Source organism: Dendrobates tinctorius, unplaced genomic scaffold, assembly GCF_039654945.1.
Source record: "Dendrobates tinctorius isolate UK_male_01 unplaced genomic scaffold, ASM3965494v1 ptg000120l, whole genome shotgun sequence".
Taxonomy (NCBI): domain Eukaryota; kingdom Metazoa; phylum Chordata; class Amphibia; order Anura; family Dendrobatidae; genus Dendrobates; species Dendrobates tinctorius.
The window spans coordinates 44,066,021-44,090,413 of record NW_027361788.1 but is presented as its reverse complement, the minus strand read 5'-3'; the positions used below and the strand labels follow the sequence as shown (position 1 = coordinate 44,090,413).

At 41.9% G+C, this 24,393-nt stretch overlaps 1 protein-coding gene and 1 long non-coding RNA gene across 5 annotated transcripts in view; one reads left to right on the top strand and one right to left on the bottom strand.

The window, feature by feature from the left end:
• The window catches only part of LOC141046695 (uncharacterized), a 218,457-nt gene that overhangs the window by 22,565 nt on the left and 171,499 nt on the right, over positions 1 to 24,393 (top strand). The gene's annotated exons all lie outside the window — the stretch shown is intronic.
• Positions 1 to 24,393, bottom strand: part of SLC38A5 (solute carrier family 38 member 5) — an 84,500-nt gene that overhangs the window by 1,197 nt on the left and 58,910 nt on the right. For all 3 annotated transcript variants that reach the window (XM_073541287.1, XM_073541288.1, XM_073541286.1), the window contains exons 3-15: positions 18,838 to 19,005; positions 18,395 to 18,476; positions 11,788 to 11,903; positions 10,679 to 10,752; positions 9,916 to 10,008; positions 9,605 to 9,686; positions 9,413 to 9,495; positions 8,435 to 8,493; positions 7,967 to 8,095; positions 7,807 to 7,886; positions 7,571 to 7,671; positions 7,334 to 7,458; positions 7,114 to 7,258 (exon numbers count right to left, since the gene is read on the bottom strand). In XM_073541287.1, coding sequence (XP_073397388.1) covers positions 7,114 to 7,258; positions 7,334 to 7,458; positions 7,571 to 7,671; positions 7,807 to 7,886; positions 7,967 to 8,095; positions 8,435 to 8,493; positions 9,413 to 9,495; positions 9,605 to 9,686; positions 9,916 to 10,008; positions 10,679 to 10,752; positions 11,788 to 11,903; positions 18,395 to 18,476; positions 18,838 to 18,935 — 1,267 coding nt within the window. In that variant the 5' untranslated portion in view covers positions 18,936 to 19,005. The remainder of the gene's footprint in view (positions 1 to 7,113; positions 7,259 to 7,333; positions 7,459 to 7,570; positions 7,672 to 7,806; positions 7,887 to 7,966; positions 8,096 to 8,434; positions 8,494 to 9,412; positions 9,496 to 9,604; positions 9,687 to 9,915; positions 10,009 to 10,678; positions 10,753 to 11,787; positions 11,904 to 18,394; positions 18,477 to 18,837; positions 19,006 to 24,393) is intronic.

The window sequence follows — 24,393 nt, the reverse complement described above, 5'->3', positions numbered from 1 at the left end:
GTCAGAAAATAGTAATAGTTGTCAAAACAATCACCCTGTTTACTCCAAAATGTAAAATATTCTTCACAACATAATCTATAAATGAGCACCCTGTGTTTTATCCCTTTACTTTGTACACTATGTACATGCATTACATTACTTATCCTGAACTGATCCTGAGTCACACCCTGTATTATACTCCAGAGCTGCACTCATTAGTCTGCTGGTGCAGTCACTGTGTACATACATTACATTACTGATCCTGCGTTACACCCTGTATTATACTCCAGAGCTGCACTCGCTATTCTGCTGGTGCAGTCACTGTGTACATACATTACATTACTGATCCTGAGTTACATCCTGTATTATACTCCAGAGCTGCACTCACTATTCTGCTGGTACAGTAACTGTGTACATACAGTGCCTTGTGAAAGTATTTGGCCCCTTGGAACTTTTCAACCTTTTCCCACATATCATAAAGATACCAAATGTAAATTTTTGGTGAAGAATCAACAACAAGTGGAACACAGTTGTGAAGTTGAACGAAATTTAATGGTTATTTTAAATTTTTGTGGAAAGTCAAAAACTGAAAAGTGGGGTGTGCAATATTATTCTGCCTCTTTAACTTAATACTTTGTTGCGCCATCTTTTGCTGCCATTACAGCTGCAAGTCGCTTGGGGTATGTCTCTATCTGTTTTGTACCTCGAGAGACTGAAATTCTTGCCCATTCTTCCTTGGCAAACAGCTCGAGCTCAGTGAGGTTTGATGGAGATCGTTTATGAACAGCAGTTTTCAGCTCTTTCCATAGATTTTCGATTGGATTCAGGTCTGGACTTTGACTTGGCCATGCTAACACCTTGATACGTTTATTTGTGAACCATTCCATTGTAGATTTTGCTTTATGTTTGGGATCATTGTCTTGTTGGAAGACAAATCTCTGTCCCAGTCTCAGGTCTTTTGCAGACTCCAACAGGTTTTCTTCAAGAATGGTCCTGTATTTGGCTCCATCCATCTTCCCATCAATTTTAACCATCTTCCCTGTCCCTGCTGAAAAAAACCAGCCCCAAACCATGATGCTGCCACCACCATGTTTGACAGTGGGGATGGTGTGTTCAGGGTGATGAGCTGTGTCGCCTTTACGCCAAACATATTGTTTGGCATTGTTGCCAAAAAGTTCGATTTTGGTTTCATCTGACCAGAGCACCTTCTTTAACATGTTTGGTATGTCTCCCAGGTGGCTTGTTGCAAACTTTAAAGGACACTTTTTATGGATATCTTTGAGAAATGGCTTTCTTCTTGCCACTCTTCCATAAAGGCCAGATTTGTGCAGTGCACGACTGATTGTTGTCCTATGGACAGACTGTCCCACCTCAGCTGTAGATCTCCGCAGTTCATCCAGAATGATCATGGGCCTCTTGGCTACATCTCTGATCAGTCTTCTCCTTGTTTGAGATGAAAGTTTAGAGGGTCAGCCGGGTCTTGGTAGATTTGTAGTTGTATGATGCTCCTTCCATTTCAATATGATCGCTTGCACAGTGCTCCTTGGGATGTTTAAAGTTTTGGAAATCATTTTTTTTTTCCAAATCCGGCTTTAAACTTCCCCACAACAGTATCACGGACCTGCCTATTGTGTTCCTTAGTCTTCATGATGCTCTCTGTGCAGAACCCTGAGACTATCACAGAGCAGGTACATTTATACGGAGACTTGATTACACACAAGTGGATTATATTTATCATCATTAGTCATTTGGGACAACATTGGATCATTCAGAGATCCACAATGAACTTCTGGAGTGAGTTTGCTGCACTGAAAGTAAAGGGGCCGAATAATATTGCACGCCCCACTTTTCAGTTTTTGGATTTCCACAAAAATTTAAAATAACCAATAAATTTAATTCAACTTCACAATTTCCCACTTGTTGATTCTTCACCAAAAATTTACATTTGGTACTTTTATGTTTGAAGCATGATATGTAGGAAAAGGTTGAAATGTTCCAGGGGGCAGAATACTTTTTCAAGGCACTGTACATTACTTATCCTGAGTTACATCCTGTATTATACTCCAGAGCTGCGCTCACTATTCTGCTGGTGCAGTCGCTGTGTACATACATTACATCACTGATCCTGTATTGATCCTGAGTTACATCCTGTATTATACTCCAGAGCTACACTCACTATTCTGCTGGTGCAGTCACTGTGTACATACATTACATTACTGATCCTGTACTGATCCTGAGTTACATCCTGTATTATACTCCAGAGCTGCATTCACTATTCTGCTGGTGCAGTCACTGTGTACATACAGCGAGTGAAATAAATATTGAACTTGTCACCAATTTTCCAAGTAAATATATTTCTAAAGGTGTTATTGACATGGAATTAGCACCAGATGTGTGTAACATCACAACCAGTCCACACATGCAAAGAAATCAAACCATAGATGGCCATAAGTTATGTGCAATAATGAGAAATGAAACGGAAAAGTATTGAACACATAAAGAAAGAGAGGTGCAAAAAGCCACTGAAAGTCATGACACCAGCTGAGATCTACCAGTTATATGAAAGATGAAGCTCAACAAAAGATGATACATAGGCAATAATAATATATAACAAAATAATTTATTTTATTAGAAAACGATTAAAAACATATACCAAGATATGGGGAAAGAAGGGGGTGGGCTAGAGGCTCACCGCCATGATCAAAAATCGACATGCATGTCCAGGCAACGGACAGTACCATATAAAGGGAATAATATGTCTGCTATGAATATCTAATCAATAACATGTCATTAAGGAACAAAAATTCTTTCACAGACAAGACCCTCATCTACACCTAATAACAATAATAATAGTACCTGTGTACCCTGGATAGACATATAACATTAAAAAGTTTTTTCTTCCAATGGTAAAATTACCTCCAAGGGATAGCACAGAGGTACCGCTGTTAGCTGGGGGTTAGCCCGGGGTAGACGTGCAGCCCCCAGCTAACAGCGGTACCTCTGTGCTATCCCTTGGAGGTAATTTTACCATTGGAAGAAAAAACTTTTTAATGTTATATGTCTATCCAGGGTACACAGGTACTATTATTATTGTTATTAGGTGTAGATGAGGGTCTTGTCTGTGAAAGAATTTTTGTTCCTTAATGACATGTTATTGATTAGATATTCATAGCAGACATATTATTCCCTTTATATGGTACTGTCCGTTGCCTGGACATGCATGTCGATTTTTGATCATGGCGGTGAGCCTCTAGCCCACCCCCTTCTTTCCCCATATCTTGGTATATGTTTTTAATCGTTTTCTAATAAAATAAATTATTTTGTTATATATTATTATTGCCTATGTATCATCTTTTGTTGAGCTTCATCTGTATTTCGATGATAGGCGTATTTAATCCATATGCACATGATCCATGAGAATTATTGGTAAATATCATGTGTACTTGTCTGATTTGTTGGTTATCAGTTATATGAAAGCAATACTGCCACTTAGTGAAAAATATCAGCTGGTTCAGCCGATGGTCTGTAAAAAGGTGTCTCATTACTAAGGTGCCACACAAGAAACATGTCATGATGGGTAAAACCAGTGCGCTGTCTCAAGACCATCACAACCTTATTGTTTCAAAACATACTGAAGGCATTGGTTACAGAAGAATTTATAAACTACTGAAGGTTCCTGTGTGCACTGTTGGGGCCATAACCGTGAAGTGGAGAGAACATCATTTCACCATAAACTGGCCGCGAGCAGGTGCCCCCCCACAAGATTTCAGACAGAAGAGTGATATCAATTATCAGAAGAATTGTCCAAGAGCCAAGGACCACCTGTGTAGCGCTACAGAAAGACCAGGAAGCAGCAGGTACAATTGTTTCAAAGAAAACTAAGTAATGCACTCATCCTCCATGGCCTGTATGCACGCTCACCATGCAAGACTCCATTGCTGAACAAAAAGCATGGTACACTATGTTCACATGTCTAGTAATGATCCAGCAGAATTGTGTTAGGAAAAAAGTTGCGCTGACACAACTTTAGTCCGTTATTCACTAACTGATCTCTTTTTAAACATTGGAGTCAATGGGCAACGGATCCTTTCTGTGTGGCATCCATTGTCATCTATTTCGAACGCATCCAGCAAGAAAAGTTTTTTTTCTTTCTGGATCTGTTACAAATAGACGACAACGGATGCCGCATTAAAGGATCCCTTGCCCATTGACTCCAATGTTTAAAAAAAAAAGTATCGGCCAGAAATCAGTTAGTGAATAACGGACTAAAAAGTTGGGTCAGCCCAACATTTTTCCTAACTGATTTCTGCTGCATCCATTCCAATGGATTATTACTGGATATGTGAACATAGCTTTAAAGCGAATTTAACCCCTTTCCGACGTTGGTAGTAATATTACACCCACGTTGGAATTCCTCCCTTTGATGAGGACTGCGGCGCTAAGCCCACATCTTTTCCGGAACATATCAGCTGTTTTGAACAGTTGACATGTGCCTTTAACAGCCGCGGGTGAAATCGTGATCCACCCGTGGCTGTTAACCTGTTAAATGCCGCTGTCAATCTCTGACAGCGGCATTTAACTCACGCTTTCCCGTTAGCGCGAAGGAAGTCCCCCCCATTGGTGATCCCGTCACGTGATCGTGGGTCACTGATGGGTTGGCATGACAACCAGAAAGCTCCAGCAAACCACTATGTTGTCATAGCCGGATTGCTATGAGCGCCGCCCGGCACTCATAGCAAGTGAGCATTTCTGCTACATACAGGCGATCTGATCATCGCCTGTATGTAGCAGAGCCGATCAGACAACTGTAGCTTCTAGTAAAAAAAAAGTTTTTAAAAATTAGAAAAAAAAATATATAAAAGTTCAAATCACCCTCTTTCGCCCTATTCAAAATAAAAAAAATAAAAAAAAATCTAACATACTCGTATTTTATATCACAACGTTCAGAATCGCCTGATCTATCAATATAAAAAAAGAATTAACCCAATCAGTAAATGGCATAATGAGAAAAAAATTCAAACCGCCAGAATTACGCTTTATTGGTCACCACTACATTGCAATAACGGGCGACCAAAAGATCATATCTGCACCAAAGTTACCATTATCATTAAAAACGTCAGCTTGGCACGCAAAAAATAAGCCCTCACTGTGTGCCAAATCACAATAAATGGCGATGCTTCAGGTCTTGGAAAAATGGTGCAATTTTTTTTTTTTCACCACTTAAATAAAAAAAGAACCTAGACGTGTTTGGTGTCTACAAACTCCTAATGACCTGGAGAATCATAATGGCAGGTCACTTTTAGCATTTGGTGAACATGGTAAAAAAAAAAAGTGTGGAAGTGCACTTTTTTTTGCAGTTTCACTGCACTTGGAATTCTTTTCCAATTTTCCAGTACACGATATGTTAAAACCAGTCATGTCATTCAAAGGTAAAACAAGCCCTCACATAGCTATTTTGACCTAAAACTAAAAAAGTTATGGCTCTGGGAAAAGGGGAGCAAAAAATGAAAATACCTCAGGTCATTAAGGGGATGAACTTTGCTCAACAACATTTAGACAAACTCATGAAAAACTGTGAGAATATAGCCTGGTCAGATGAGACCTGAATTGAATTCTTTGGATGCCATAATACACACCATGTTTGGAGGCCAAATGGCACTGCATATCACCCCAAAAACACTATACCAACAGTGAATTTTGGAGTTGGAAACATCATGTAGTGGGGCTTTCTTTCAGCATAGCATTGGCAAACTTCAGATCATTGAAGGAAGGATGAATGTACCGAGACATTATTGATAAAAATCTGCTGCCATCTACCAAGACTAAGATGAAACGAGGCTGGACGTTTCAGCAAGAGACTGATCCTAAACACACAGCCAAGGTAACCTTCAACTGGCTGAGCCATTCTAGCAGTCTTATTTTTCTTTATCTAAAACCAATCACCTGACCTGAATCCAACAGAAAATGTTTGGAAGGAACTAAAGCTCATTTCATAGAAGGAGCCCACGGAAACTGCGGGATGTTAAGGCCGGTTTCACATTAGCGCATTTTCAGCGCGCGCACGGCCGGGGGTAGCTCCGCCCCCGATCCGGCTCTCTGCCCGGCGTGCCCGCCCCTTGCCTGTAGCGCCGCCTCCTAGCGGACGGCGGCGCCTGCGATCGGCGCACCCTATCTTTAGCATAGGGTGCGCCGATCGTGCGCAGGTCGTGCGCTAGTTGCGCTTTGACCTGCGCTGCGCACTTATGACGGTGCGCCGTGCGCGCCAAAATCCGAAAAGTTCGATTTTGGCGCGCACGGCGCACCGTCAAAAGTGCGCAGCGCAGGTCAAAGCGCAACTAGCGCACGGCCTGCGCACGATCGGCGCACCCTATGCTAAAGATAGGGTGCGCCGATCGCAGGCGCCGCTGTCCGCTAGGAGGCGGCGCTACAAGGAAGGGGCGGGCACGCCGGGCAGAGAGCCGGATCGGGGGCGGAGCTACCCCCGGCCGTGCGCGCGTTGAAAATGCGCTAGTGTGAAACCGGCCTAAGAAGTTTTGTGTGGAAGAATTTTCCAAAATCACACCTGAGACTAGTTTCTCCATACAGGAGGCGTCTTGAAACAGTCACCAACTAAACCTTTTGTATTATATTTCAGTAAGCGTGTTCAATACTTTTTTCTTGTGTCGTTTCTCATTATTACAAACAGTTTAATTTATGGCCATTTATGGTCTGATTTCTTTGCCTGTGTGGATTGGATGGGTTGTTACCAACATCTGGTGGGAATTTCATGTCAATAGTAGCTTTGGAAATATATTTATTGGAGACGTGTTCAATACTTATTTCATCCTCTGCACGTTAAATTACTTATCCTGAATTGATCCTGAGATACATCTCGTATTATACTCCAGAGCTGCATTCATTATTCTGTTGACTTCAAAGCTTTAATTTTGAAGCTCTTCCTGCTTGCTCAATGTATGTATAGAGCTTGCTCTTGTGATTTGAAGACTGGAAAATGCCATCTTTACACTAGGTACTGTTAATTTTTCCCCTTGATCATGGGACTTATCTGTGCCCCCCAACCCACCCCTGCATTTTTGGAGCATAGTAAAGCTGTATGTGGAGTGCCTGGCAAATAAGATGTGAAGACCTTCTTACCAATAACACCAAAAATATCTTTAATGTTAGGAATAAAGATGACCAGCAGGTTGACAGCTACCAGCAAAATCACAGCAATAAGGATGTGCCGCCACCAGCGAAAGTCCTGTCCGGGGCAAAGAAGCTGCTGGATGGCCCTACGGATCTGCAGCAGTAGGGCAGAAAGAGTAAGACATAAAAAACAAACACAATAATAAAGATCCACTACAGTCTTACCTACCGGAAATAGAACAACCGGCACAGTCAGTGTGACTGCTACTAACACGGCAAGACGCACACATAGTACAAGCTTGTCCAGAGGGTCCACTTTGTTATATGTGTGTAACATCTCCGAGTCCACTTGACCTAACAGAAGGGGCAGATGTGGACATAATCAGACATGGCATTGGAAGAGAAAACACTTGTTGTACCCCTTGTCACCAAGCCATGGCATACAACTTGCAGCCATGACCCTTACCATAGAAAGTCAGATAACCGAACAGAGCGGTCATCAGGTACATGACAAACATTGCGAAGATGGAGATGTTTGCCACGTTCTGCATCCGTTTTGTGGTGGCTCTTTATGGGAAAAAAGAGATATGAGCATATTACATGTGTTGTACGCGGAGTCTTCCAGAAACGGAATGAAGACATTTAGTTATTAACACTGCAAGATCATCAAGGTGTGTAAGTGTCATGATATAGCATTTATACCTGCGTAGCTCAGTGTATATAGGAAGAACCTCAGGATGGCACACAAAGGCAAATGCAATAATGGGGATGGAGTACACGCTCTGAAACCAAAGTCATTGGAGATGTTAGGAGAGGGGAAAAGTGAATAATATGAGGCCCTGTATATCCGGACCTAACGTACCTGAGCGTTGAAGGTAAATAATTTAGGGAAGCAGTCCTCCTCTGTGGCATTGTAGCCATTAGTGTAGACATTATGCACAGTATGTGTCGCATTCAGGGGGCATGGTATCACTGTTTTCTTGTAGATCACCTGCAGAGACAAAGCACAGATAGATGGAGAAGACATACACATGGAGGTATAGCTGTTCCAGGAGCACTGCTCTGCAGGAAGGAGGTATAGCACTCTGCAACCTGCAGACCTTTAGATCCTCAGCATGTCATGATCAGTGCCTACAGCTTCGGTTACTTGCTGGGACTTGTAGTTTCAGAGTTGCAGAGTTTGAATACAGGGGATACAGTGCCATCTACAGACCCACACTGTTATTGCAGTTTCCTAGAATTTTACAGTGTGACATTGATCCAGTATTTATTATAACTGCATCCTATGGCCCAGGTATGGATTTACAGGCAGAAAAAAGGTACAACTTACCACACCCAGGAAGAACACCATACAGCTGAGCGAAAAGCCGCTTGTGTAACCCAAATAACCTGATAAGACAAATCGGACATGAAAGCTAATACATGTGCAATTATGACACACAAGTGCAACATGCGGTGACATTACTAATGTGCTTCCATAGGCAGCCTTTATATGTGCAAGCTAGTCATGCTTTATGCAGTTGCAAGACTGAAACTCCCAGTGTGCGTATCACTGCATAGTAAGGCTGTGATCACACGTAGCGTTTTTTTTTTTTTTTTTGCCGCAAAAACGCAATAAAAAAAGCATCCCATGCAATCCTATAGCATTCCGCACATGCTGTGCTAATGCTGCGGATTTTTCCGCGACAGAATTGCATCACAGAAAAATCTGCAGCATGCTCATTCTTTGTGTGGAATCACGGGGATTCCGCCCACATAGGAATGCATTGTTCTGCTTACTTTCCGCATGTGGCTGTGCCCACCATGCGAAAAGTAAGCATAACATTTGCGGATGGCGCAATGCATCACTGGGAACCGGACCTGCTGGGAGCATCGCGATGATCGGGAACGCTGCGCGGGACGTCGGAAGGTGAGATCACGATTTTTTAATTTTTTTTTATTTTTACATCTTTTACTACTGAAGCCGCATAGGCAGCCTCAATAGTAAAAAGTTGGTCACACTAATCAAACACTATGTTTGACGAGTGTGACCAACCTGTCAATCAGTTCTCCAAGCGATGCTACAGATCGACTGGAAAATGCTAGCATTCTGCATGCTAATTACGCTTGCAAATCGCTAGTTTTTCGGCGGGAATTAAAATGCGGTTTTCTCGCATATTTCCCGCGGAATGGAATTCCTGAATTCCCGCGGCAATTCCGAAACGTGTGCACATAGCCTAAAAGTTGTAGTCTAACAACAGCTAGTGAACCAAAGCCCTGTCCTGAATATACAACCTCACCAAATGCAGGCAACGGCTTTAAGTCTTACCTAGATGTTTCATGAGTGCGAGTGGCAGAATGATGAAGATACTGACAATGATGATGAGATAGTTACCATTCAAAAACCAGTCCCTGCAGAGATGAAAATACTCAGACGTCGAGAACACATGACCGGGGTTGGCATTTACATGGGTAGAAAGGCTCATACACCCAGATCAAAGCATGATCTTTCTGATCTTACCCAGTTGGTTCAGTCAGTCCCAGGAAGGCTTGAATTACAAGGGGAAGCTCATACTTGATGATATATAAATAACTGGACATTGCTGGGAAAGAAAAAAACAATAATATTAGATTTTTAATAAGAGGTGGCCCTTGGCTCCAACACCATCCCAATGCCCCATGTAAGGAATGGACTGCTGTACATTTTAGCAGGTCCATTGAAAAAAAGACAAATTTATGAAGATTGACATGTAATAAACCAATTTAAAAATAAAATCATTGGTGGAACATGCACTAAATTTATTAGAAGGTGCATATTAAACTTTTACTTACCGCCCACATTATGAATGGTTATTATTAGTGCAGCGAGAATTTTTCCTACAGGTCCAAATGCTCTCTGTCCTAATTGTTCATAGGCACGGATACCTGCCCAGGAGAAAGCATGAACAAGGCCAATGAGTGGCAATTTTTTCTCTTCTCCCCCCTTTTTCTTACATTATACAGGAGGGGACAGCAATGAGCGCAGGGGAAAGCTCCCCCCAGAATAAGGAGCACCAGAAATCTATGCTCCCATCTTCAGGACTCATCACATTCAAAATTGAAAAATCATATTTAAAGGATTGTCCAGTGAAGGTAAGTTGTCTATCCTTAGGATAGGATAAGGTGTAGATTGTGGGGGTCTGACTGCTGGGATTCTCAGCAATCAGCAGTATGAGCCCTTTTATCCTCATTTAGGACAGAGTAGCATTGTACATGCCCAGTCACCACTCCATTCATGTGCTCAGTTTTTTCCAGCAGCCCCATAGAGAATGAATGGAGCTGGAGTCGGGCATATGAACTGCCAGTCCTTTCAAAATGAGGATAACGAGGAAAAAAGTTCCCCGTTCTGTCGATTGGTGGAGGTCCCGGCAGTCAGAGCCTCACTGATCTATAAGTTATAACCTATCTTTGGGAGATACTGGGTGTGAGAAGGGTTAATAGAATAGGCAGTACAGAATTTGCTGTATCCCTTCTGGCTATTTATAAACAGGAGGTTGCAAGACAACAACAACAAAAAAAAAAAAAGTGCTAAACACGAACAACAATGGTCACTCACCCACAACACCAGAACACTTGAGGAGGAGCTGGATGGAGTAAGCAGACATGACAGCGATGAGTGTCAGAAGGATCCTATAAAGGAGATTAACAGCCGTGTATACAAATATCACTACAATAAGGTGAAGAAGCATTTATATCACACACCTGTCTGTAAAGTGGGCAGCCTATATATCTTTATATCTAGAAATTATGTTGCCTCTAAATTTATATACGTCCTTTGTATTGCAGAGTGTGAGATGCTGACTAACCTCTGCGCTATAAGTTGAGGTGCTGCGGATTTCCAGTCTGCATCACCAGTCAGTTTTTACGCTGTGACTATTCTCCGCAGCGTGTGCACCAGATTTCTTAAAAAGGAACCTGTTATATTGAAAACAGAATCTGATCTGCAGGCAGGATGTTATAGAGCCGGAGGAGCGGATCAGATTGATAGACATCTATTGTGGGAAAACGTTCAGTAAAAATTGCATTTGATTTATGGAAATCCCTGATGTTTGTATGGGTGAGTCCAGTAGGCGGTCCTGTTCCGTGACTGACAGTCTTCCCTATATGACTGTGCATGCAGAGATGCTATCAGTCATTAGTAGTAGGATTGCCCACTTAACTCCTATGCATACCACCACCATTCAGGAATTCAACGAATAAAATGCATGTTATTCTGATTCTTTCTAGAAACCGTTGTATAATTTTGCTCAGCTTTTATATATTCCGTACTGTTCACAGATAAGACTGCATGTACAACCTGACAGGATCCCTTTTAAGTTCTCATAAACAGCATTGATTTGCCAGTGTAATACACTGCAGATTTTCCACCCTGATAATCCAGGCAAAAAATCTGCTGCATATGTGCCTGTCGGATCCACCATCTCTGTACAGCAGACAGAAGGTATATTTATTTGTACAGTATATGGGCCTATATTAGGGGCAGATCATATATCTGTGCAGTAGACATCTGTGAGCAGTGACTGTGGGAATGTGGGCCTGCAATCTCACTACGAGCAGCTGTGTACAGCCAGAAGCTGTTCATGGAAAGGACTTTCCCAAACTGATAGTGGGCTGGACCCGAGCCAGGAGACCGTGTATAGTCATGGAAAGGGGGCATAAACTTACACAAATAGAATGATCCCTGTGTTGGACATGGCAAAGGCGAGACCCAGTATTCCACTGCCCATGATGGCATTGCTCAGGTTAAATACTGACATCCCAAAAGACGTCTTTCCATCAAACTGCGGAAGAAACAGCAAAAGAACGGAGACATCTTAGATTGGCCGTGATCAATATGCATGTTTTTTTTTTTTTTTTAAATACTTACAGAAGCTCATACATAACTGGAATGAGGTGTTTACGTATGTATCACGTCATTATAGCAAGTAGTGAACAGTAATACACTTTGTACTGAGTCACCTTGTTTACGGACCTATAGTGAATTGATGTCTCTATCTATGGACATGTACCATACAGCTGTGCAGTGATGGCATACCCCCTACATAGGATAAACCCCAAGCCACATCATTGTGGGGACAGAAAATCACTGGTGACCTCAATGTTTCCTAGGTCACAAGAAGGCACTGGGATCCCTAAAGCACTCCACATTGTGAGGGCCCTTCCACCAGAGTGACCTCTGCCCTCTCATTAGTGTAGGTGCACAATCATTTGCTCCGATCATCCTCTTTCTTGGGGCCTGGTGAGGACGGGTCAAATAATAACTCCATTCTGGCAATCAGTGAAGATCCCAGTGTTAGGTGTGGGTTCTATCTAAAAATTATCATCAATCTAAACATTATTACCTATCCAGTGAGTAATTTACAGTTTTTGTAAACTGAAAAACCCTTTACATTTTTAGTGAAACCTAAACATGTTTTTGCCCCAATTGAATACATTTGAGTAAAAAAAAAAATAATAAAATGTCCCCAAAGGCAGACCATCCCTTTAAACTTCAGTCTTGCTGCAGGAATTGGGAATCGTAGACAACACTAATTTCTCTTTTACTGCCTGCTGTTTGGAGAATTTACAAGATGACACGGCAGCTTTATAGCTTTTTACTTAGTTGCCTGGAAACCAGCGGAGTTGTGCTGTAATAAAATGATATAAGGCATCGTTGTCTTCTTATTGATGTTGAAGGTAACGCACTGAGAAGTCTCAATAACCAGAGAAAATGGCCAGGAAGAAAAGATATCATTTACAAGTGCAAAACCTCTACAATTTCTGTACTAAAGATCTGAGAGAAATGCCATTCAATGGCTATAAAGAGATATTTTCGTAATATTTCATAATACAGAGTGGATGTTTCAGCAGGTTGGTCATCTCGACTACTCAAGACAAGTCCTCAACTGAGAACGTTGAAGTGTATTGCTGTGAAAACTTATAGAAATAACAGAAGATAAAGCTTCTCGAGAATGAAGAACAAACAATGCGCTTCGAGACTGGTGGCAATAACTCCCTCAGACACCACAAAATAATGTTAACCTATGACTCAATGTTTGATCTTATAGATCCTCATGAATATTAGGATATTTATCTTTACAGTTTATTTCTGCCCTCATCTTGAACTCTTCTAATGATGCTGACGAAAAACATAGTTAGGTCCATATATGTTTGGACAGAGACAACATTTTTCTAATTTTGGTTCTAGACATTACCACAATGAATTTTAAACAAAACAATTCAGATGCAGTTGAAGTTCAGACTTTCAGCTTTCATTTGAGGGTATCCACATTAAAATTGGATGAAGGGTTTAGGAGTTTCAGCTCCTTAACATGTGCCACCCTGTTTTTAAAGGGACCAAAAGTAATTGGACAATTGACTCCAAGGCTATTTCATGGACAGGTGTGGAAAATCCCTTCGTTATATCATTCTCAATTAAGCAGATAAAAGGCCTGGAGTTGATTTGAGATGTGGTGCTTGCATTTGGAAGGTTTTGCTTTGAAGGAAACACGCGGTCAAAGGAGCTCTCCATGCAGGTGAAACAAGCCACCCTTAAGCTGCAAAAACAGAAAAAACCCATCCGAGAAATTGCTACAACATTAGGAGTGGCAAAATCTACAGTTTCGTACATCCTGAGAAAGAAAGAAAGCACTGGTGAACTTATCAATGCAAAAAGACCTGGGCACCCACGGAAGACAACAGTGGTGGATGATCGCAGTATAATCTCCGTGGTGAAGAGAAACCCCTTCACAACAGCCAACCAAGTGAACAACACTCTCCAGGAGGTAGGCGTATCAATATCCAAATCTACCATAAAGAGAAGACTGCATGAAAGTAAATACAGAGGGTTCACTGCATGGTGCAAGCCACTCATAAGCATCAAGAATCAAAAGGCTAGTCTGGACTGTGCTAAAAAAAATCTAAAAAAACCAGCACAGTTCTGGAAGAGCATTCTTTGGACAGATGAAACCAAGATCAACCTCTACCAGAATGATGGAAAGAGAAAAGTATGGCGAAGGCGTGGTACAGCTCATGATCCAAAGCATACCACATCATCTGTAAAACACGGCGGAGGCAGTGTGATGGCTTGGGCATGCATGGCTGCCAGTGGCACTGGGTCACTAGTGTTTATTGATGATGTGACACAGGACCGAAGCAGCCAAATGAATTCTGAGGTATTCAGAGCCATACTGTGTGCCCAGATCCAGCCAAATGCAGCCAAACCGATTGGTCATCATTTCATACTACAGATGGACAATGACCCAAAACATAAAGCCAAAGCAACACAGGAGTTTATTAAAGCAAAGAAGTGGAATATTCTTGAATGGCCAAGTCACCTGATCTCAACCCAATTGAGCATGCATTTCACTTGTTAAAGACTAAACTTCAGACAGAAAGGCCCACAAACAGCAACTGAAAACCACCGCAGTGAAGGCCTGGCAGAGCATCAAAAAGGAGGAAACACAGCGTCTGGTGATGTCCATGAGTACAAGACTTCAGGCAGTCATTGCCAACAAAGGGTTTTCAACCAAGTACTAGAAATGAACATTTTATTTACAATTATTTAATCTGCCCAATTACTTTTGGTCCCTTTAAAAACAGGGTGGCACATGTTAAGGAGCTGAAACTCCTAAACCCTTCATCCAATTTTAATGTGGATACCCTCAAATGAAAGCTGAAAGTCTGAACTTCAACTGCATCTGAATTGTTTTGTTTAAAATTCATTGTGGTAATGTCTAGAACCAAAATTAGAAAAATGTTGTCTCTATCCAAATATATATGAACCTAACTGTAAGTACTTGACCACAAAAAAACGTTATCAGACTTATTTTAGGTGACCTTCCAAAAAGGCAAGGAGATAAATAAATCATGTCCTCAATAGCTAACACTGTTTTGAGAACTTCAAGGATGGAGATCTTCACCTTATGTTATTATTTAAGTTAACCAAACGTCTGCAGCCATCCTACATTAGACCGAATGAAAATTTGGAGCTACAAGGTGTCTTAACAGATGTCTATGAAATCATGGATTGTACTAGTTGGTTTGTTATTGGATATTTAAGGAAATTTTGAATAATGAGAATAAGGGCAATGACAGCTAATACTGTTTTGTTTAGACAGTCCATATCCATGAAGTCCTTGAACATATTCAAGTGTTTATGCCATGAACAGCTCTTGGCAGGTTCAGATTTTTGTCAACACTGCCTGAGGACAACTGTGTTACTTATGGTCTCTCCTAAATCTATAGACCTCTGGAGACTCTCTTTCGAAGATGGTTCATCCATCACCTTTTCACTCCGTCAAATACAGATTTATTGAGGAAAGAAAATTTTCAATATTTACTTTTATTTTTAGAATGAATATTCTTTTTTTTTTTAGTCTATTTCCACCTCACACCAAATCGAGATAGGACATCATTTAAGGGAACCTTTCAGCAGGATTATGCACAGTAACCTGCACAAGGTGTCAGGTCGGTGCCGTTATACTGATTACACAGATACCTGGTGATGAAATCCGTCTTGTGGTTGTTGTTTAATCTTTATTTTGAGTTTTTATTTAATGATATGCTCGTACCCAGGGGCGACCTGTGGGGGGGGTCTTTGTGGTGCTCTGATTTAGCTATTCATGTGTATGGCTTCTGACAGGTCACTGATCCCTCACTGACCTGCCAAGTACTTTACATAATGAATACCTGTACATACTAAAGAAGGAAAAAAAAACCCTCTGTAGGCAGGTGCCAGCTGTGTTTAGTGTGATCTCCCAGAGTTGCTACTGCGCAGATGCGGGCGGCGCCATCTTGGAGGAGGATTTTTTTTTCCATCTCCAGCAAGAAGGTGCCACCTGTGCATTAGCAGCTATCGGATCTCTATACTCACAGATAGCTGCTACTGTGCGGGCGGCATTTTTAAATTGATTTTTTTTTTCTTGCTCAATAACAGTTATTACTGGGACAGTAACCATGCGATTATGCTGCACCATGTCCGGCACCTGCCTGCAGAAGGTTTTTTTTTCTTCAGTATGTACAAGTATTCATTATGCAAATTAGGGGGCAGGTCACTGAGGGATTAGTAACCTGTCAATGACTTCATTAAGATTACCTAAGCAGAGCCTCACACAAAAGACCCCACCACAGGCTGCCCCGGAGCACGAGCATATCATTAACACAGAACTGCAAACAAAGATTAAACAACAACCACTAGACGGATTTCACCACCCCAGGTATCATTTTAATTATTATAACGGCGCCGACCTGACACTCTCTGTAGGTTACTGTACACAAACCTGCTGACAGGTTCCCTTTAATAAAGGAAGAAATAAATGGATGATTAGTGACAAGTTTAGGTTATTTTCCAGCCAGCCAGGGACCTTTGAGATTATGCTCTCCATTAGAAATGTGTAATTACCTTTGCAATAATATAATTTCTACAATGAAATATAACTTCATATATGCCACAGATTTCACACATTGGGAAAATAGGGGCCCAATGATTTAGGTTTGGGAGCTACTTCATGGCTTTGAGGACAGAAGGGAGAGCTGGTCATACACGTCATTTGTTTTTCTCTGGAAATCTGAGTCCTACATATAACGTAAAGCCAATATGAAAGATTTAACATATTTTTCACTTTATAAAACGCACCTGATTATAAGACGCACCCCCAAATTTGGTGAAGAAAAAGAGAAAAAATGTTTTTTTTTTTTATGGTAAATGGAGGTGAGTCTTATAATACCAGTGTCCATCTTTTAAATCATATACCATATATGTCCCTCATCCTGGTATCTATATAACCCCCATTCTGGCACATTGCCCCCTTGTGCTGGCACATAGCCCCCCCATCCCATCCTGGATATAGCCCCCCCCCGGTCACTATATGCCCCCTTGCTGGCATCCACATGGCCCCCCTCTCTCTATATGCCCCCCTGCTGGCACACATTGTCCCCCCGTCCCTATATTCCCCCCTGCTGGCACACATGGCCCCTTGTTCATATATTCCCCCCTGCTGGCACACATTGTCCCCCCGTCCATATATTCCCCCCTGCTGGCCCACATGACCCCTTGTTCATATATTCCTCACTGCTGGCACACATTGTCCCCCCCCGTCCCTATATTCCCCCCTGCTGGCACACATGGCCCCTCGTTCATATATTCCCCCCTGCTGGCACACATTGTCCCCCCCCCGTTCCTATATTCCCCCCTGCTGTCACACATGGCCCCCGTCCCTATATTTCCCCCGTCCCTATATTTCCCCCTGCTGGCAAGCACATGATAAAATAATTAACAGTTAACTCACCTTCTGACGATGGCTCCTGCTCCCAGCTCCCCCCGTGGCTTTCCTGTGTCTGCTGAGAACTTCCTCCTGCGAGGGCGCGCAGCTGCTGCTCATTCAGGCAGCTCATTGTAGCTACAAGACCTTCCATGATGTGACCAATAGGACCTGCGGTCACGTGACTCGCAGTGCACACTGGGAGTCAAGTGACCGCAGGTCATATTGGTCACATCATGGAAGGCCCTGAAGCGATGAACTGCCTGAATGAGCAGCTGCCGCCGTGCGCCCTGCAGGTGGAGGATCTCAGCACACAGGAAAGCCACGGGGTGGGGAGGTGGGAGCAGGAGCCATCATCGGTAGGTGACTATAGTGACGGGGGGGGGAGGAGAGTGCAGGCACATGTAATATACACTTCTCCCCTGTCTACCAACTCGGCGCTGCTTCACCACCGAGGTGACGGACAGCGGGTGCAGTGAATATTACATGAGCCTAATGAGTGGGAGTACAGGACCACCCACTGTCTCTGCAGCCCGCAGCCAGCCCACCCCAGCCCCCTGACACCATGCCAGAGCCGCCCCCCCTACTCCATAGCACAGCAGCACACAGATTCGCATTATAAGACGTACCCCCCACTTTCCCCCAAAATTTGGGGGAACAAAAGTGCGTATTATAATCCGAAAAATACGCGACCGTTTTTCTGTTTTACCTTTCCTGAATGTTTTAGACAATTTTGTATTTTGGACACTGCAAAAATTGAGGAGCAATTTGGCTTACTAGAAAAAGAGACATTACTTTTCTCATCTCAACCTGTTACCTTGTAGCAAACCACATACAACACAAGAAAATTTTAGACTGGAACCTCTCTGTATTTAGAACTTTTGGCAGCTTTTTTTATAGTGTGCTTTTTACTAAAACATTGAATATTATCCGATTTTGACATTTTTCATCTCAAACTGCTTAATTCATATTTTTCTAAAATCGAATTTAGATGCTGAAAATTGGACTTGTTTGGAGAAATCAGTACTTACGTCAGTGAACTGAGTTTTCTGACTTGATACATGTTGCAGGAACCCCTCCTGCTCCTGGCTGGCTGCTTCTTCCGCCTCATATCTGCAATAAAAAGTACAATCATGACTGATCACATAAGGACATATGGATCCTATGTTGATTTGCACATACAGTATGTTATCTTTCCACCAGATACAGATGACAAGCACAGTGGCAACCCATGTCTTCTGATTGGTCCTCTCTACACAGGATGGGTTACGTCTGTAAAAAGTCAAAAATGTGCGACCCAAGGTAGCACTTTTAACAATGATAGAGCTTCTGATTGACAATAGGTGCAGCTAATTGTCAGATCTTGACCGTGTTCACATCTATTTGACAAAAACGTTTTCTAGATATTTGGCCAGTGTCCAACTTTTTACCACCCTCTATTACAAAATAATTTTAATTTTCCAGGTCTTCTTACCCTTCCTCCAGCGTCAGTCTGTCAGTGTTAAGGCTTTCAGACACACTCCCGTTCAACATATGAGATTCTTCGCCGTCCCCCAAGTTTTCCATTTCCATAATGAGAACTCGGCACCTTTTATTAATTTACTGGTTTCAAAAATGACAATTGAGGAGGATAGCAGCGCTCCTACAGGGGTGATAGAAGGAATCAATAATGAGTAGACATGAAGTATTACTTATGCAGTTCGATTTATCTCTAAGGCCCTTTTCACACTGAGTTCTTGCCTACATTCATTGGTCCCGTCGGGGCTGGCATCTGAACCTCCCCGCAAAACGGGTTTCGGGCGAATGCTATGATGGGGCCATTGAATATAATGGTGTCGCCAAGTCAACGTGTGCCTTGTGCGTCATTTGAACATGGGCAAGGACGCAATGTGAAAGCACCCTTAATAAAAATCCTCTCTGGTTTCAAGAACAGATTTTTTAATTCTATCGTTTATAACGTGTTGCCTCAGTTACCGGCCACTACTGCAGTCTACCAGAGGCATACACAATAAATAAATTAGGTGTAATTCACTCCATCCATTTTTTTTCTTTTTCTCTCTTTTGGACTGGTGTGTGACATGCTAGTCCTGTGAAGGTTGCTACCCTCCATGTTCTTCTTTCCAGCACTGTGCAGGTGTCGGGAGGACGACGTTACTATATACAGTTACACTTCTAAAAATAAACCCTTGCATCAATGCGGGGACTATTCTCACCATAAGTTAAACAACATGAGGCCAAAAAGTGATACAGTTCCTTGAACTGCTGCTCTGCCTGTGCTGTACATTAGGCTTCCCTGAACCATAGCCTTATACACACAGAGGATTTCCATCTTAAAGATTAAATTATTTGGCCCTTGGTTCATGCTTCCCTGCTACTTATAGAAAAAACCTCATTCTTCTAGATTCCTGCATATAGAAGCAGATGAAAACGAACAACCCGATGGATCGCATAGGATAGAAGAGCAGACAAGGAGCTCGGCAATATATTGTCTCAATTTAATATTGTATTTTCATCTGCTGTCAGGACTCTTAAAGGAAGCTTGGGAGTCCGGTTATATCTCTTGCTATATGGTGTGTCCTGCATGTCTGACCTGATAACCCAATTAGACATACTGTATGTCAGACAGATGTATGCAGGAACTCTGATGAATATCAGTGTGGTTTTGAGGATTATGACAGTAAAGTTTATTGTAAGTGAAGTTCATTGAAATGGGATAGAATTTGTAGCAGATGAGACTTGACTCTGTGACTGTATAGATCAGGACTGAGGGGCCAGATTGTGGCCATAATACATTACTAAGTATGCATGCATCCTGCAATTTACTGTAAGTCTTTTAACCTTACACCAAATTTCCTAACCCCTTACTGACCAAGCTAAATTTTGCAATTCTAACCAGTGTCATTTAATCCCACTGATTCTGTCACTATTTTTTTGTGACGTATTGTACTTCATTACAGTGGTAAAATTTCTTCGATATGACTTGCATTTTATTTATGAAAAAAACTGAATTTTTAAGAAAAAAATTTGAAAATTTTGCAATTTTCAAACTTTTTAATTTTTGTGCCCTTAAATCAGTTATATCACACAAAATAGTAAATAACATTTCCCAAATGTCTACTTTATATCAGCACAATTAAAAGTTAATAGTTGACCAGCGATTTTCTCATTTTTCCAACAAAATTTACAAAACCATATTTCTTTTTTTTAGTAACCACATCACATTGAACCCCTTTCTGACCTCGGACAATATAGTACGTCCAAGGTCAGATCCGCCGCTTTGAGGGCTCCAGCAGTGAGCCCGCATCAAAGTCGGGACATGTCAGCTATTTTGAACAGCTGACGTGTGCCCGCAATAGACGCAGTTGGAATCGCGATCCACCTGCGCCTGTTAACTAGTTAAGTGCCGCTGTCAAACGCGGACAGCCACATTTAACAAGCTGCCAGGCCGGAAATACGCGCATCGCCGACCCCCGTCTGCTCATCGCCTATATGTAGCAGAGCCAATCAAGTTGTGGCAGCTTCTAACCTCCCATGGAGGCTATTGAAGCATGCCAAAATTTAAAAAAATGTTTTAAAAAATATGAAAAAAATATAAAGTTTAAATCAGGCTAGTTTCACACTAGCGTATTTTACATGCTAGTCCTGTGAGGCTTCCTGTGAAGGTTGCTACCCTCCATGTTCTTCTTTCCTGAATATTTTTCTATCTACTGGCTAACACGGTACAAAGATATACATCTTCCCTGTTCTTCTTTCCAGCACTGTGCAGGTGTCGGGAAGACGACGTTACTATATACAGTTACACTTCTAAAAATCCTTGCATCGATGCGGGGACTATTCTCATCATAAGTTAAACAACATGCTGGCACACATGGCCAGCAAAATAAAACAATTAAAACAAATCACACATACACATATTTGGTATCGTCGTGTTCAGAATCGCCCAATCTATCAGTAAAAAAAAGGATTAACCCGATTCCTAAACAGTGTAGCAGTAAAAAAAATCAAAACGCCAGAATTCCGTTTTTTTTTTCGCCACGACATTGCAATAAAATGCAATAACGGGCAATCAAAAGATCTTATCTGCACATAAATGGTGTCCTTAAAAACGGCAGCTCGGCAGGCAAAAAATTAGCCCTCACTCAACCCGAGATCACGAAAAATGGAGACGCTACGGGTATCGGAATATGGCGCAGATTTTTTTTTTTTTTTTTTTTTAAGCAAGCTTTTGATTTTTTTTTTCACCACTTAGATAAAAAAAAGAAACTAGACATGTTTGGTGTCTATGAACTCGTAACGACCTGGAAAATCATAATGGCAGGTCAGTTTTAGCATTTAGTGAACCTAGCAAAAAAAAAACAAACAACCTGAGATTGCACTTTTTTTTGCAATTTCACTGCACTTGGAATTTTTTTCCCGTTTTCGAGTACATGACACACTGAAAACAATGGGGTCTTTCAAAAGTACAACTCGTTCCGCAAAAAATAAGCCCTCACATGGCCAAAATGATGGAAAAATAGAAAAGTTATGGCTCTGGGAAGAAGGGGAGCGAAAAACGAAAACGCAAAACCGAAAAAAGATGGGGTCATTAAGGAGTTAAAGTGACTTTGAGGGGTGTATATGACAGAATATACCCAAAAGTGACACCATTCTAAAAACTGCACCCCCTCATGGTATTCAAAACCACATTCAAGAAATGTATTAACTCTAGTTGCTTCACAAAAACTGAAACAATGTGGAAGGAAAAAAAATGAACATTTCACTTTTTTCACAAAAAATTTACTTTAGACCAAAACTTTATTTTCACAAGGGTAAAAAGAGAAAATGGACCATATAATTTGTTGTGCAATTTCTCCTGAGTACGCCAATACCCCTTATGCAGGGGAAATGCACTGTTTGGTGGCCCAGCAGGACTTGGAAGGGAAGGAGCACCATTTGATTTTTTGAACGCAAAATTGGCTGGAATTGAGAGCGGATGTCATGTCACATTTGGAACCCCTTGATGTGCCTAAACATTGGAAACCCCCCCACAAGTGACACGATTTTGGAAACCACAGCACTCAAGGATTTTATCCAGGGGTATAGTGAGCATTTTGAACCCACAGGTACGACACAGATTTTGATAACATTAGCTTGTCATATTGAATACATTGTCATTAGTGATGAGCTCAAGTGTTCGCTACTCCAATTTGCATTGGGTGCTCGGGTGACATGCTCGAGTCCCCGATACGCATATTTTTCTGGCTGCTAGGCACCCCCCCCCCCCCCACAATACACAGTGCATACCCGAGCTCCCGATGCAAACTTGCTCAACAATATCCGTTATATTGTCATCAAATTTTTTTTTTTTTATATATAATTTTGGAAGTCCCCAATTCTAACTCCAACCCTAACCGCAAACATAACTGCACAAAATGGAAAAAATTAAAAAAAAATTTGGATTTTTTTTTTCTAACTTAGGAGGTGACAAAGGCGAATTTGATTTCCTTTTTTTATTTTGATCACTGTGATAGGTTTTATCACAGTGATCAAAAGGAACCAATAGGAAAAATCCCCTGTTGTTGCCGGGTAATGACCAGCACATCTCTGCCGGCGCACTATGCATGCACCTGCCATTCTTTTTCCAGGACAATGACGCGGAAGTCCAGGTGACGGAGCAGATGGGCCCAGGGATGGTGGAGGTACCAGGGGGAAGGCCCCATTTCTCTCTTATCTGATACGTTGGATCATATCAGAGGAGAGGGAAATTAATTTTAAATCAAACTTTTTTTCTTTCCGTGAATAATAATAATAATAATCTTTATTTATATAGCGCCAACATATTCCGCAGCGTATTACAGTTTAACAGTTTCAAAACACAATTCATAAGTAACAACGTTAACAATACAATAATTAAAGCAAAATAAGACGAAATAAGACGTCTCTGCTCGTGAGAGCTTACAATCTACAATGAGATGAGGGACATACAAAGTACAGGTGTGTATTTACAATGGTGTATTTACAATGAAGGTCCAGCCATCTTGAGGGAGTGAGGGATGGATGGAGATAGTGAATGGGCTACACACACTTACACAGAGAATGACTTTGATTAGTGAACGTGATAGGCCACTCTGAACAAGTGTGTTTTGAGGGAGCGCCTAAAACTATGCAAATTGTGGATAGTCATGATTTCTTGGGGTAGAGCATTCCAGAGGATAGGAGCAGCACGGGAGAAGTCTTGGAGTCGGGAGTGGGAGGTACGGATTAGTGCAGAGGTTAGTCGAAAGTCGTTTGCAGGGCGCAGCGATCGGCTAGGCCAATAGACAGAAATGAGGGAAGAGATATAAGGGGGTGCCGCACTGTGGAGAGCTTTGTGGGTGAGAACAAGTACTTTGAATAATTGCGATTACGTGACAGGGGTCTGTTAAAACTGGCCCTGATCATGATCTCCAGGGTCTCAGCTACCCCTGGTAGCTAAGACTCCGAAGATTTTCCAACACTGGGGAGCTATACTCTTATTCCTTGGCGCCGTCACAAAGCGGCGCTGAGGAATAAGTACCCTTAACTGCCACTGTTAAAAGGTGTATCAGTGGTTGTTAATGTGTTACTCCTGTACAGAAACTCCCAGTATGTTTACAAGCACGGATGAGAGGCCCTTTAACCCTACACTGAACCTTCTGTATGTTTACAAGCATGGCTGAGAGGCCCTTTAACCCTACACTGAACCTTCTGTATGTTTACAAGCATGGCTGAGAGGCCCTTTAAACCTACACCGAACCTTCTGTATGTTTACAGCTCAGCTGAGTAACCCTTTAACCCTCCACCGAACCTTCTGTATGTTTACAGCTCAGCTGAGTAGCCCTTTAACCCTACACCGCACCTTCTGTATGTTTACAGCCTGGCTGAGCAGCCCTTTAACCCTACACCGAACCTCCTGTATGTTTACAGGACATAGCCCTTTAACGCTACATAGAACCTTCTCAATGTGCTGAGGAGCCCTTACCGCCAAATTTTGTCTGTAACGTGTCCATCTCGCCGCAGTAGGTGTTTAATC